The 16,384-nt window shown below is 40.8% G+C and overlaps 1 protein-coding gene across 4 annotated transcripts in view; it reads right to left on the reverse strand.

Moving 5' to 3' along the window:
• The window catches only part of RPS6KA2 (ribosomal protein S6 kinase A2), a 303,750-nt gene that overhangs the window by 55,848 nt on the left and 231,518 nt on the right, over positions 1 to 16,384 (reverse strand). For all 4 annotated transcript variants that reach the window (XM_049800958.1, XM_049800960.1, XM_049800959.1 and 1 more), the window contains 3 exons: positions 15,962 to 16,068; positions 7,913 to 7,950; positions 7,042 to 7,184 (listed from right to left, as the gene is read on the reverse strand). In XM_049800958.1, coding sequence (XP_049656915.1) covers positions 7,042 to 7,184; positions 7,913 to 7,950; positions 15,962 to 16,068 — 288 coding nt within the window. The remainder of the gene's footprint in view (positions 1 to 7,041; positions 7,185 to 7,912; positions 7,951 to 15,961; positions 16,069 to 16,384) is intronic.

Genomic DNA, 16,384 nt, shown 5'->3' on the forward strand with positions numbered 1-16,384 from the left:
GTGCTTTCAGTAAATTTGACAGGAATTTCACATTTGTAACAAAAAATTAAAAACCCCAGCCAAAGAAGCTTGCCTAATATGGATTCAATACCAGGTCTTTCATGCAGCTCTTGCCACAGTGTTTCGTGGGGAATGAGTGGCAGCTGATTCCTCTGACTAAGGGATGATGAAGGTTATGCATCACCAAACACAAAGACACCAAGAACTTAATTCAGGCCAGGCACAAAGGACGACAATGTCCATCGAGGGTAAGGAGAACTGTTACTTGCTTCCGTCTGTGACTCAGGCTTTGGATCTCGTCTCCTATAATAAGTACCTACTAATTAATATTCGTTGCTATAATTAAATACCTGTTAAGGCAGGACAGATTCTGCAACCCTTATGTAGTTTTTGTACCTTATCACACAAGTAGCTTCACTGCTCTCGGGAAGCACATATGTGCAAAAAAGGATCCTTTCATTACCAAAACTGGTGTCAGACTGCCTCACAGCCTGACTCTGCCCTTTTCCCAGATTAAATATAGCCATACCATAAGAAAAAGATAATAAAACATAAGAAAACTGTAACCGTGAAACTGTTACATGAGTTTTGGGAGGGGGGCAGAGGAGAGGTTTAGAAGCCAGGTAACTAATTGACTATAATTAATTGCAGGATTAATCTGCATTAGTAACAAATTACCTTGAGGCAATAAAACACAGAAACAAGGAAAAAACACTTTTTAAAAGTGTGTATGGCTGACAGATAGAAACAAGATTCGGACAACACAAATGTGTTAAGAGTTAAGAACTGCTCTGTAGAGCTGGAAGAAAGAAGCTCATCTTCTAGAGAGAAACATGACGGGGAAGAATTTTTAAGACTGCCTAAATGACACTGGAGCTGAAGCACCATTTGCAAAGTAATGCTGACCTATTAGAGCCTTAGTCCTGATAAAAGTGTTCAGATATACTGGGGACGAGGGGCAGAGAACATTGTTTCCCAGATCAGCAGCAGAAGTGGTACGTATTGTACCAAACCCTCCTCATGATTTCTAAAGAGTTTATGTTCAGGGCAAGTACCTAATGTTCACTTACACTTGCTCACATTACTTTGTTGTAATAAATTTAATTTAACAGCACTAACAATGACCGCTACAGCTCATTTATTTTGGCAGAAATGGGCTTGACACAGCTGATGCAGATGATAACAGATATAAGAAATTCAGATGCAGTGTCCAAGAGGGAGGGAGGGAGGAAGGAAGGGAGGAAGGGAGGAAGGGAGGAAAAAAAGCACTTTAAGTTGCAGGAGGGAGCAGGGGAAATGACCATCCTGCAGGCTGCAGGCAACTTTACTGTACTGCTCTAGCGGCTAGCACTTTGTTACCACATGTCTCCCAGTTTTGTACATCTAATGTTGAGATTAATTCAGATTCAGCAGAAATGCACTTAAATACATTAAAGTGCATTTAATGCACTTTAAAGTGAAAGGCAGCTACACGAGTTAAATGTCTTTTTACTTCAATGAACTCAACAAGCAGCAGCTGGAAGAAAGCACTAGTTTCTCAAGTGCAGTCGTGATTAAATCTGTTGCAGGTTAAAAGTTAAATAACAAGACTGAAAAAAAAATACAAATTGAAATAGTTCATCTCATCAGTTAAAGCTACTGCTTTACTGCACAACAACTTGTTTTCCTGCTTGTTTTTTAAAAAAAATAAAAAATCTTGCTAAATGTAAACATGCAAACAGAAGCGAGCGCTTGCTGCTAACACCCTTGCACATAAATACAGAATTGTATGGGTCACTACAGGTTGACAAGGAGCTGAGCCTAGGTGTGAAGAAACGCTGTAGCATTTTTGGCTATTAAAGCAGACCCTATAGTTTTGCTGGGAGACTCAGTTTTCACTCTCCACACCTCCCCATCTGTATAAACCATCTGTTTGCTCCTTGCCTCCCAATGATTTGCTTCCTGGGTATTCTGGAGGGCCACCTTCTGTTAGCCAGCACTTCAGAAGCCTGTGTCTCCCTCCAACCTTTCCTGTACCAATATTCAGCACGAAAGGCAAATATTCCCTGTTCCAGTTCAGCTGCCTATTAAGAGAACGTACTCTGCAGTGCTTCCTTTCTCTAGTTTTCACGGCAATCGCCCATTTCAGTAGGCGAACCACCAGCACTGGAGACCCCAGAAGATATACATGTGGGAAGACCTTGGGAAAGAGGGGCCCATTGCCTGAGGGAATGGATTTAAGAAGCGACCCTGGTAGGTCACCGAGGAAGATAATGAACGAGAAAAAATCCATAGCCTGGGATAATTGCCAGATGAATCTTCCCAGCAGATGGAAGGAGAGCAGATTGTGCAAATTATTATAGCCCAAGTCTGCTGAAGTAGTGTGACTCTAGGATAAAATTCAGGGTTACAAAGAACCTTGATACCGCTCAGGTTTGAAAAGCAGAGACTCACTCTTGTCAGAACGGCCAGGTTCACCTCTCAACACTTCCAGTCATTTTCTGGGTAACTGGGAGCTGGTCAGCCACGCAGTTTTATCATTTGTAAAATGCATTAAGTATTTTTCATTATTAGCCAGGTGTGAAGCATAATGAATTAGTGTTTGCAAAGGGTTTGAACACCTTCGAATAGCAGCTAGCATAAACATTCAGAATACTGTTCATGAAGACCATCTCTTGCACTGGGAATAAAACAAGTGTTACGATGGGATTTTGTAAAAGAAGATTGTATTGCTTTGATGTCTCATATTGATTTCTCCAATGCCACTGTACAGTTACTACAAAATTACTACAGAGCTGTCTACATTGTCTGGATACCAAAGGGATATTTTCTTCTCTCGTGAAGACTTCACTCCTTACACATTCACTACGTTGCTGACAAATATAAACACATTTCTTTCTATTTGGGACTACCTACTGAGTCATCACACCCCTTCTTTCTCTCGTTATGTTCCCCTCTCTGCTCACATGACTCTCAAAGGTGTACAGTGGTTTTTTCCTGAACTGAAACAGATACAACTTCCGTGAGGTCTGTGGCCTTGTAAATCAGCTGGTACCATGAACTATAAACCCACTGCTTTGAGAGCCCTTCAGAGCGGATTGTGGATTTTATATCATGCAGACCAGTTTATCTGGGCTTCAGAGATGGCAGTGTGGGCATTGAGGCTCTTGCAGCACAGCTGAAAAGGTATTAAGTCATATACACAACTTTTTAACAATTTAAGTCAATCGCTTGTTCATACAGATCTCTTGATGCAAAGCTTTTGTAGAATATGTCCTATCCAAAATCTCCAATGCAATAAGTAAGATGCAGGAAGGCAGAAAATGAAATCTCTCTAGTCATGATAAACCACATAAACTCACCAGCACAAAATTTTAATTGGGTCCCAATTAGGACTAAATGAAACGCAGGTATTGTCCTCTGGAATGCTTGGAAAGGGTGAATTTCAAGATGTGTATAACTATACCTGTTGACACATGCTAAGCTACCTTATAACAATTCAAACAAACTGAGCAGCAAATGAACAGAGCAGATAACAGTTTTAGTTCTGTGGCCTGTGTCAAAGACTTAGCTGGTGGTAAATGAAATTTTACTGTTGTGGATAGTAAAACTCCCACTGAAAAATAATAAATAAAATAATTACTAACATAATTAATTAATAAGTCAAGACCAGAATTTAGTCTTTTTCAGATAAGTTTGTTTTGATATTAGTAATCACAACATGCCACATTTAAGGTTGCCTTCAAGGATCATTCAGTTTGATTCTAGCCTGTGCGTCGGACAATGCAGGTTGGCAAGGAGCTGCTAGCACAGCCTGACTCTTCACACTGTAGCATTAATCCCTCTTCACAGAACAGAACAGACGAGATATTGTTTGGCTGCTCTTCTGATGGCTAGGTTACAGGCCATTTTATCACTATCTGCCTAATATGTTCCCTCTTTTGATCAAAATTTTAGGTATGAAAATTAGACTATCACATTCACTTCCTTTCAATCTATGCATATTCCACCAACTGGTATATTTTCCTTGTATACTTCACATCATACTGCAAATTACTTAGAGATAAATGCTAATAAATCAATTGGATACCATTTAATTCTCTTCAGTTTTTCACGTTAGCAGAAAAACAGCTTCCGTAATAGAACATACAAGTGACAGAGCAAGGAAAACAAGGAGAAATGAGCAGAACGAAAGACAGCATCAGAAAATCCTCCTGCACTTTCAGTGTATGGAAATACCCTTTTTTCTGCTCCAACCAGTTAATTGTTAAAAAGGAAAAAAAGATTGAACAGGTAAGAGCTATTTTTCTCTAAGATGTCTGGTAGCACTCAAAGGCTTAAAGCATTACCTTACAGTTAAAAAGATTTTACTCTCTTTAACTCATCTCCTTTTATATGGATTCTTATCTTTTCTAATTCTAATACATTGATTCCCTGGGGGAGAGGATGAAAAGAGAGATGGAGGGGAAAAGAAAAAAAAGAAAGCCTAGCAAAAAAACAGGGGGGAAGGAACCAAGTTCATTAGCAGGTGAAAGAAAAGCAGTCTATATACCAAATACACCATCATTTAACTGGAGACAGATAGCGAGAAGGCACAGCTATCCTCCAAAACTAAATATATAATAAAAAAATTTAAAGGGTTGGGATATATTTATTATATGAGACATAACCTATTGATTTTCCTGAATAAACATATATGATTCAAAAGTGCTGAGCATCCGCAAATGCATTTGTGGCCATAGGAGATAAGGATGTTCCACTCCTTTTAAATTCTGGTAATAAATTACAATATTTGCTTAGATTAACTGCTGTCAACCAGCTGGGTCAGTGATGTAGGCCCTTCCCACCCCAAATTTTCACTAGTTTTCACACAGCATCCTATCCTTACTTCCTTTGGTAGCAGAGAGTTGTCTACTTAGGGTAAACAAAATTTAAACCTACTCCATGGATTGTGGTATGTAGTGTAATATATAGCTACCTAAAATAGCTTCCATACCACAGGAAATGGAGCTGTATTAGAAGAGCACATTGCTACGTTAATTTGTGCTTCTGCCCTAATTCTGCAGGGGAAATACGATAACAATGGTGAGGTGCAGTGTGAGCCACAGCTGCAGTGCTGCACTGTGTTGCGCTGCCCATTGGTGGCTGGGCACTGAGCGCTTGGGTCGACCACTGAGACCTTGGGTAGACGCTTCAGGAGAGAGCAGCATCACCTTCATTATCTGAACATATCCCTGTGAGAGTAATAAATGCGTGGTGTCTGGGCTCACGGGACAGCACTATGCTTGATAAAACGACACTGGGAATATCGGCTTCAAAAAATCTATAGCATTCATATAGCTTTTCAAAAATCACAGTGTCACAAAACAACTGCTCCTTGATCTTCTCGTCGTCTTCCTCAGCAACAATGCCATCACAGACTGAAGAGGCTAGATGGATGCAAGGAGGGAGCAGGTTAGCACCCAAACACCTAGTATTAGATGGCTGGCTTGAGGAGGGTTCAATACCTCTCTGAAAAACTTTCCCAGCACTGCATCCCTGTGTCAAACACTGCAGCACTCAGGAGAATGTTATCGGGTACTTCTCATAAGCCAAGTAGCTCCACTGTAGTCAGATCTCTCTCGCAGAGCTCTTCTTGGAAAGTGTTTTCCAGGGCGTCACTTCTGAAGCAGTCGGGAGCTTTCTTCTACTTTCCAGACTAACAACATTTCACGATGAGTTTATTCCTACCTGCTCTTGGGGCAACAGTACTCTTTGGCTGAACAGCTCCTTTCTCTCTGTGGTGTTTTTCCCTGTGACATATTCAGGGATGGTATAGGTACTATACCGTCTTTGGACCATTATTGGACTAATAAGCATCTTCAGTTAATGAATTTTCCCAGCAACACTGTACCAAATACTTTATTATAATGGAGGCACAGGAGATCCACTTACTTTGTTTAGAAAAAGATGTCTATCTCATCAAGTAAAATACCAAATTAATCTAGCATGACTGATTTTTGGTAAATTCATGTTGCATTTTAAATAACTTTTCATTGATGTGCATGTATAAAAAATGAATTAGCACAGTTTCTCATACTGATTCAATTTAAACTACCTCCAGAACAGCTTGCAGGACTCTTAAAGGTTAAGCAACAGTAGGGAAAAATTGCAAATTTTGTATAGTTAATCCAATGCAAAGACATGTAAGAAAAAGATTAATTCCTAGCTATTCCACTGTGCCAATTGATACGTTTGTGTCTGTTTCTGGTGATTTCCCCCCTGTGAAGAGCAGTCATTTTAAACCTGTTTCACATACATAATTTTAAAAACAGCATGCACTGACAACAAAGCAAACATCCTAAACTAGTCATAATCAAGACACAGCAAAAAGGAACAGAAGAAGAAAGGAGGATGACATGGTGCCCCTACGTATTTGTTTTCTTTTCCCGGCAGGAGAAAAGAGAGATTTTTGAGTTACAGTCTTCTACCAGCTAATAAGACTACAGGAGATCTACCACCAGTCCAAAAACTACCTGAATCTCATTAGTGGAACAAGAATCAGCAATGCCAATGTGAAGACAACAGACGAATGGCAAAAGAAATACTGAGGTCCTGTGAAACATCCAGAGTGCCCACTAAAATATGTCCTTTTTAATCTATTAAAAAAAGGAGTAAATTTCTGAATTTCTCTAAGATGATGTCCCTGAAAATTGCTGCTTGGGAAATTGTTTCCTAACAGGAACCATGTTAGTAACTAGGAAGATGTTTCTTCTGAAATGCTGGTGCTCTTCTGAGCTTGCCCTGCCCTGTTTCTGTGCAGCGGAAAAATTAATGGCTCATGGTAACCAACGGACACAGCAAAGGACTGGGAGAAGGAAGAGAGAGAATCTAGGGCAAAATGCTACCTCCTATAGCCCCAGGAGCAGCTGGTTTGTTATCACTGATGCAATGAAAACAATCAAGCAATCATCACACATCTACTTTTCTATTAACCCTTAATTGCTGAAAGTAGTACTTTTTATCTGAGGGATCTGATCACTCCTACAGCCACCCCTCCAACAAACACAACTTTTCAATTACCATGAGTACGCCAAAAGACCACCAGTCGGCACTCTGTGTGTGTCCTCGCCGGTTGACCACCTCTGGGGCCATATACTCTATTGTCCCACAGAATGAATACGCTCTCTTGTCATGGTCGATGGCTTCTTTACTCAGGCCAAAATCTAAATAAATTGGAACAAAAATGACTTGTCAGGTCTTTAAAAATGATTATTTACACTTTTGCTCACTTAAACTGTTCAACCAAATCACACTAACCATCTGACTGTGTGCAGAAAGGCCACAGGCACGTGCGTGCTGAAGCCCTGCCTACGTGGAGTGCCTGGTTTGCACTTGTTAATATTCCTGAAAGTAGGTGTACCATTTTCTCTGTTCAGAAAGAGGTTCTGAACCAAAGCAGAAGAGAGAGTTTAAAGAAACAGAAGTACACAGTTCAGGTTTGGTGAAGACAATGCTGGTAAGGATTCTTGGTCAGGTAACCAAAGCATTAGGAAGAATAATCCCAGAGAGACACCAGCAGAAAGGATGGTCAGACAGCACCTCCAGGGTGGCAAAGGCATGTCTTTCCAGGTGTCCTCTGCACAGTTACAATTCAGAGGTTTTAATCTGGCGTAAGTCATATTGGAAGCATCCTTCCATCCATGGTGGCAGGCAGTCAAGCCTGCGTGCTTCACATCAGTCAAGAGTACAATTTTACCACAAAAATGCTATGTTCTCCATGTGCTGTGCAGCACAGGTGCTTGACGAATTGCCAGAGAAGCCCAACACTCATACTCTGCTGGCTTCTGAATTTTTGTAAGCAAACTCTTTCCAAGTAAAGACCAAGATGCATGGAACATACTGCAGAAAAAAAATCAGCTCGTAGACATTAAGTTTTCCATTCCTCACATACCTGTTATCTTAATGTGGCCCTCTTCATCAAGAAGAATGCTGTAAAGCAAAAAAGCAAACATTATACATTAGGCAGGCACAGAGTACAGTTAACGAACAAGAATAAAACACATTTAAGACAGTTAAGTAGATATGCAAGACTCAAATACATGTGTAAACAAACCCTCAGTGGATTATATGCCTCCAGAAAGAAAAATGATCCTCAAAGGTCTGTCTAATCTCCCGTCTGAAGCACGCATGGCCTGCGGCAGTTGTACGGGGAGCCTCCTCCTTACTCCATAGCACACTCGGGGTGGGCATGCAAACTGAGCTCAGAAAAAACAGGGTCTTCAAAGCCAACAACTGCAGAGTATCTGCTTCCAGCAGGAGAAGGAGCTACAGGTTTTCTGCTCTTCTCATAATAATAAAGGCAAGCACACAAATAATCAGGGCTTGGACTCACTGGACCTAAAATTAGCTCCAAAGGTAGATACGTTCATGCTGTAAGTAATAAAAGTGATCGTAGAGCACAATGACCAGTCACAGCCTAACTGCATGGATCTCAGCCCCTGCTAATTTATTCTGTCCGGAAGCATAAATGAAAATTCAGCCTGGAAGCCAAGTTCAAGTGTTCTCATGTCTGCCACCTGCCAACATATTTTATTTTCACAAAGGCACTCCAACATTTCTGTGAGAAAAATGACTGTAGTTCACAAAAAGCATTGCTAGTTTTGATGGAAACAAGAAGGAACACTGAAACTGAAAAATAATGAGTTTTTTGTAACTTTTCTGCCTATAAATGGCGACACAGTAACGAGGGTGTTGTTTCTTCAGTTCTAGTTAGATTTAGTATGTTTCTCTTTTCAAAATGGTCTAGTGAGGTGTCAGCTATTTTTATATTCCCCTTCTCTTGGAGAGTCACTTCAATTATTCAGGAAGAAAATAAGACAGAAGTGAAATAAACACATTGGGCTATACTTTTGTGAACGGCTGTCTCTGTACTGAAACATAATTGACAAGAGATGATCTGTCATTCGTTTGTGTGTTTAGAACAGACTGTTATTGTGTAATTCATCAAACAAAGGCCAGCAGCTGAGTCACTACTATGTGTTCAATAATTAAAGCTTTTTCTCCTAGATAAAAGCATCTTTACCTCTATTCTTTCTCCCCAGATTTCTTGAAGAGGCATAATTTTTAAGTACTAGCCTATAACAGGCATGTTTAAATGTATTTTTGTGACTGCAATCCCTAAATGAGAGGCTTGTGCTTCAGAAGAGAACAGAATAAAACACCTGCCAGTGTGGAAGTGAGCGTGAATGTAAGAACTCCACAGACCTGGCTCTGGAAAAATGGCAAGGGGGAATACAGCTCACAGAAATCACCCCAAATTTTGCCCCACACCCAGGAAGCCCCCGTGAATACCAATGCAATTCAAAGGTTGGGGGATTTTTCCCAGAAACATCAATTTTGTATTTCATAGATTTCCCATTGAAAATCCATGCTGCTTTTCTCTGTATACAATATAAGATTTTCATACCTGTGCCCTCATTAGAGAGTTCATACCTTACCCTCATTAAAGAGATGGAAGGAATACCAACGCAGCTATCAGACTGATAATACTGTTTAAGGTTAAGTGAGCCAGAAGCATACAACAAACTTTCTCACGCTGAGCGTTTGCATGAGCAGCAAAATGAACAGGTCCTGCTTTCCTATGGATGTGTATCCTATATTCCCTAGAACTTGATCTACTGTTCCCTCCTTGGTCTCATGTTCCCTAATCCCCCTTATACAGTGCCCTCAGCTGCCTGCAGCTTCCCCTGTGGCCCCTGGCAGCACCCTTTGGACAGCTGGGTGCTTCCACATTTGCCATCTGCCAACACCTATAACGCTATGGTTATGAACTGAAAATTACATTTGATGTAAAAAGAAAATAAAATGCTAACAGTGAGAAAAAAAGGTAACTGTTGCTCTGAGTTGGCTTAGAGTGACATTAAGTAGTAAACAACAATGTACCTGCTTCTGAGCATCCAAATTAGAACACAAGACAAATAGTTTTCCTTTTACTGTAGAAGCAAATTTATTATCTGATCATACTTCCTGTCTTCTCTGTTTATCGCTTTACAGTTCCTTTTTATCCCACACTGTCCACAGAAAGTCTCTTGTGACAATCACAATTACTTTAGCTATGGTTTGCAGGATCAGCTAATCTGAAATAAGCTAGTATTATTTTGTGGAAGGCAAAAAAGAACGAGAAATTGCTAATGTGATTTAGGCTTGAGAAAAATCTTTCCTCTAAATCAATGTTTTGAAATTATAAAAAAAGTAAGAAGTAGACTGCTTGTAAATGTTAAACTAGGCTATAATCCCACTGAGTGACAACCTTCACTACAAGATTTTTCCATTTTATTTGTTCAGTTTAAGGTTTGAGTTTATTTACAGGATACTGTCATCGTCAACCTGTTCTTTATTTCAAAACAATAACAACATTTTAGCCTCAGGATCATCCCACAAACATTCAAACTGCTTTCACTGATCTCAGTTTAAAAGTATGCCTTGAGAAAATAAAGGCTGAAAATCTCCATCTTAGAGGCTGGGCAGCTAAGTTAGTAGCAGGGGAATGCTACTCCAAGTTACAGGAGAAGCTCAGAGTAGATCTAGGACTGCAAACTCCGTAGTAGTCTTTTGCTGCAACTCTAGCACAGAGATAAAAAGCCTTTGTTATCAGTTGTTGACTTTATTTCATATCTCCTCTTAAATCAAGGTCAAAGCAATTCTCTCCCATTTCTCTCTCTCTCTTTATTTTTAGTATTTGGACATGTCTTTTAGGCTTCACTTTGAACTCCAACACACACAAATCAATGTGAAGTTCTGCCAAATTAAAGCTGGAATGCTGGGGGTTTTTTGGACGATTTAAGTTTCTTTCCAAGTCAGCTCAGTTTTACAGAAAATTCAACCCACACTTTGTGTATTTCAGAAATTGTAACCAAATTTTCAGGTTGGAAGAAAACCTGAAACTTCATAAGAAGTGTTTAATTTGATTGCAGGCTTTGTTATGAAAGTAGTGAATAGAGTGAAGTATTCAAATATCTCTCAGAGAGATGAAGATTCTCACAAAGTTTCCACGTTTTGTGTCATTTCAGTGTTTGCATGACCCCATGCTGTCTTACCATGCTGAACAGTCTTATGCCAAACTCATCTCTGCTGTAGCTTCACTGACACCATGAAGTCCCAAAAAAGGACTGCTTACTTTGGTGGAAGATGACTGTTATTTTCCACCGCAAGTCTTTGTCCTTTACCGATTCTCAGATCTCCCCCGCTCTCTGCAGGGCAGCTATGTTCATGAATGAATTGCCATGGTTTGCAATGTGCTGCATTAAGCAGTGGTGGTTCGGGGTTTTTTTAAATGTAGTTCAGCAATTCAGGAGTTCTTATATGACACTTATATAAGCTGTCCCTTGTATAGACAGCCAAGGGCATGACAACTGTTTTGGGTTTGTGTGTTGGGGTTTTGGTGGGGGGGGAGGGGCCGCAGGGCCAGCTCCTGTGAGAAGCTGCTGGAAGCTTCCCCAGCTCCATGTCGGACCTACCGCTGGCCCAGGCTGAGCCCATAGCGATGGTGGAGAGTGCGTTTGGGAGAACAGTTAAGACGGGAAATGTGCAGTGAGGGAGGGGATTGGAATGTGAGAGGAACCCCTCTGGGGATCCCGAGGTCAGTGAGGAAGGAGGGGAGGAGGGGATGCCCCCGCAGCCCGCAGTGAGGCGGCAGGCTGTGTGTCCCCAGCCCAGGGGGGGAGCGGAGGCCCCTCAAGATGGCCACAACTCCATGGGAAAGCCCGTGCTGGAGCAGTCTGTGCCTGAAGGACTGCAGCCTGCAGAAAGGACCCACGCTGGAGCAGTTCGTGAAGAACTGCAGCCCAGGGGAAGGACTCACCTTGGAGAAGTTTGTGGAGGACTGTCTCCTGTGGGAGGGACCCCACGGTGGAGCAGGGGAAGAGTGTGAGGAGTCGTCCTCCCCGTGAGGAGGAAGGAGCGGCAGAGACAAGGTGTGAGGATCCGACCCAACCCCCATTCCCCGTCCCCCTGCGCTGCTGCAGGGGAGGAAGTGGAGAAATTGGGAGTGGGGCTGAGCTGGGAAGGAGGAAGGGGTGGGGGGAAGGTGTTCTAAGGCTTGGTTCTACTTCCTAATATCTTTGTTTTGATTTAATTGGTAGTAAATTAAATTGATTTTGTTTCTTCCCCAAGTTGAGTCTGGTTTTTGCCCGTGACCATAAGTGGTGAGTGATCCCTCCCTGTCCTTGTCTTGACGCACGAGGTTTTCTTTATATTTTCTCCTCCCCATCACACCAGGGTGAGGAGTGAGCAAGCAGCCGCCTGGTCCTTTGGTGCCAGCTGGGCTTAAACCACAACAACAACGTAAACCACTCCTTGTTAATCAAAGGCCCTACGACAGAACTATATCAAGGTACCTGGAGATAGAAAAGGCAAAGATAAAAAGAGTCTGTGCATTTTCAGCAGGTAGAGTTACTTTTAAGTCACTCACACCCCTAAACCACAGCATAAGAAATAACATACACATCATATACTAGTTCATAATAAGTTCTCATTTTTCCATTTTGGTATATTTACCATATTTAATAGCTTGATCCTACAGTTGTTAAAACAGAAACATGCCTCACCATGTAAGTAACTCCATGGGTTTCAGTGTGACTGAACAGTACCTTGCTCCACAAGGGATGACACTGAAACCACTGAGACAACTCAAGGAGAAGAATTTGGCTGCAATAATTTAAGGGAAGCATCTGCTTGTTCTAAACAAGACTTTAACCAGAAAACTCAACTGCTTGCCTTTTTGAAGTAAGTATAGATAACTTTATAACAACTCCCAGAGTATGTACTCTGGTTGCACTTAATTCAGAGCTTTGAACTGTTAATATGGATTTTTGCTCAGGGAATCAAAAAAATGTTGAACCTTAAATTTTAATGTACTGAGGGTTCTTTCAAGTGGTCTGAACAGTGCTATTTTCTAACTAGTGTCTTTGACATAAACAGTTCTGATGAACTTCATTTTAGGATACTTAAAGAGCTGACTGAAGCAATCTCAAAGCTATTAACAGTTACTTTGGGGAGCTTCTGGAGGACAGCAAAAGCACTGAACATTGAAAGAAGGTCAAATGCAGCGCCTATCTTTAACAAAGGGGGAGAGAGAGAATTGGGAAATTACAAACTAATTCATTTATCTCTAGTTTTGCAAATCTGATAGAGTAAACCTTGTGCTCTAATCAGACTGGTAATGCTTCTCCTGAAGACATGGGTGTAATTCAGCACATTGCATTTCAAAGCAGATACGGATCAAGAGAAACCAAAGGGAAGGAATGAGAATGACTTAACGCCTAGAAAGACTGACTGGTGATGAAGAACAGTTCAGTAGCTGGATTGTTTAGGGTACAGAAGAGGGTCCAAGGACAAGGATGTGCTCGCAATCCCCTGAGGCTCGTGCTGAGAGCAGAACGGCACAGCTGGGGAGTCTAGGAGGACAGGCCAAGGAGCAACTGCAACTGCAACTGCCTGCAACTGCAGCAAAGAAATTTTTTTTCTGCTGTATCTGTTTTTTTACTCTAAACCTAAAGTTCCAGTGAAATTGTAGGCTGTCGTGCTCTGCTGTCCTAGACATGAATACACATAGGCTTTGCACTTATAAAGCTATTTTTAAAGGATATGGTTTTCAATCAAACTGATGCCTTGATTTATCCCCAGGAATGAACCTTAGTTATATCAGTCTGGGTCATTCCCTTTCCTTTACAATAATAGCTATATTCATGTAAACTAATTTTATACTATGACAATTGTATCCAGATTCAACTGTATCACTGGTATCTATTTAACTATACATCAAAGACCATAAACCATATATTCAAAAGTTAGGAAATACAAGAATGAGGGCTGCCACCTTAACTTCGCACAGTGATCTCTCTCTATAAAGGTCTTCAGTTACATGATGACACTTTTTGTTTTCTTCCAGAGAAATCTCACCTCAGCTGGCAGAACAGGTAATACTCAGTGATTTTAGCAGAGCAGTACAGTGAAGGGGATGGCTGGCTGGTTTCAGCTCAGACAAAAATACAGAGAACTGGATCCCATTTGTGCCTTTTTGACATGCTTTTATGTGACAATGGCAAATCAGTGACACCTTCCTTTCTTAAGTGAGCTCTAATTTCTCAATTCACTGATCCCCGATTTGAGGCACTGCAGTTTGGTCTGCAGAAATTTTAAGTGCTCACACTTGCAGTTGAAGTCAGTGAAAGATGTGCTTTGAAACACAAAGTGACATTTAATGCTGAGAATTCTGAAAAATCAGGTTCTCAGTATCTCAAATACAGTGAATAGTTTTGACATGCACTTAATTTTCTCCTCAGTTTCTAACTTCTCCTAAAGTAAAAAATTATGGCATGTGCCTATAAATGTAACAGCACTGTAACTTACATTTGAATATACAGGCTCATATTTGGGTACCTTCTAATAGCAGCTTCATATATCATGTGTTAGCTTGAAAAACAGCTTCATCTAACACCAGAAAGAAAAGTAATGTGTGATTGATACTAACACTCACTAGAAACAAAGTTTAAAACTGAAAACCTATAATTGGAGTTACTCTATTATGTACATGTTGTCGATGCTGAATGAATAAAATAGCAATTCAGAACAAAGTTGAAACCGAAGAGCTACTGGCAGAAGATGCAACAGCACATAGCAGTGGCAGCTATGGTGTGACTGCTGCCTACCTGCATTTCATATTAGTAACAAACTGGTACCTTTTATCCTCCAGTTTAATTTGGAGGATGACTTCCTGTATTTGCCAAAGACTCTGTTTTTCAGTTTTGGTTGCATAAACAGGCAAGACTGGAAATTTTGGTCACCTGCGGAGGGGTCTCTAGCCCAAAGGATTGAGAGCTCATTACACACATCTGTATGAATTCATATAGTACTACCACTATTATTTTTGTAACCAAAACATAAAATTGAATTTAAAGTTTAAATCGCATACTACTGTGTTGTAGATAAATAGTCTCCTCCCCTTCAACTTCTCACCTACAAAGTCCACCTTCCATCACTTTTGGTCTCTTATTTTGTCCATGGGTGTGAAAGCAATAGCACTCCATTTTAAAGAAAGAGCTGCATATTTTTGAATTTCCTGTCACAGAAGGAAAAGGCTGCTCTGCTGTTATACTTCGGAAGTGTAAGCAACAGCCAAAGAGACTGCCCTCAGAGGTCATCTTTTTTTCAATGACAGTGACCATTACGTTAAAAAGGCTAGCAATTCTGAAACGTTGCAGCCTTTTTTTACTGATGCCGGCACAGAAGATGCAGGCAAAGCACCAGGCAAGCAGCACAGAACAAAACCAATATCACGTCACTCCCAGTGATAGCACTGAGGGTGTCATTTAGTCTAGTGAGGTACTGCAAAGAAAAAGAGAGAAAGAACAATGCTCCATAACACCACATTAGGAATAGAAAAAAGCCGCAAATAAAAGTGAGAATAATTCTTAGAAAAATATTGGATTGTTAATAAAAGTGGTTTTAAAATCCTGATTATCGTGTCTCTCATGAGCTAATACATACACTAGTTTTCAGAGATGCTCATTTACTTTAAGCAATGGTACAAGAAAACTGAATGGTGCCATGACATATTTCGTGTGAGCTGGAAGTGGAGTTGCTTTGAGCGGTTTATACCACATGAAGGGGAAGGCCAGATTAAATGCTGCAAATGGAGGACAGTGCTACTGAAGTCAAAGGCACAGAGATCTGAATCCCACGCTGAGATCATTCACTAAACTGAAGGCCAGGCACACAGAGGCTCCATCACACTGTAGCACAGTCAAAATATTTGGCCTCATGCTAAAATGATATGACAGGAAGACCCTACTGCTGATGGTGAGGGTCTCGTGTAGAGGTTCACATACAAGAAGGAAGGCAGAGCCTCTGGCACTTCTTGATTTACTAGTGTGACAAGGAGCAGAAACGACCTAAAAGCTCATGTATTTATGTTTTGGTTCACTCTTTCTCATTAACTTACTTTTCTGGTTTTAGATCCCTGTAAATAATTCCAAGACCATGGAGGTGGTCTAACGCCAAGGCCAGCTCAGCTAAGTAGAACTTGACATCCTCTTCTGTAAACATCACCTAGAGAGAAGGAAGAGAAGAACATGTTTATTTACTGGACAGCGGTGGGCTGGCTTGCATTAAACAGATATGGGGAGGGAATTGCCTAACTCAGGGAATGCCAGGACCATCATATCAGGTTCAATTTTCCATAATTTGTCTGAGCTCACATTAACAATTCTTACCAGATTCTCCTTATAAAACAAAACTTGATCTGCCTAGTACTTCCGTTCCTTAAAACATGCTGCTCTCATTCATCTGTTTGATCTGTTTAGACAACATCATGTCACAATAATATGAATTCTAACTCTTTAGCCTTTGGCAATGAATGGCAGAA

Source organism: Accipiter gentilis, chromosome 5 (genome assembly GCF_929443795.1).
Source record: "Accipiter gentilis chromosome 5, bAccGen1.1, whole genome shotgun sequence".
Classification (NCBI taxonomy): Eukaryota; Metazoa; Chordata; class Aves; order Accipitriformes; family Accipitridae; genus Astur; species Astur gentilis.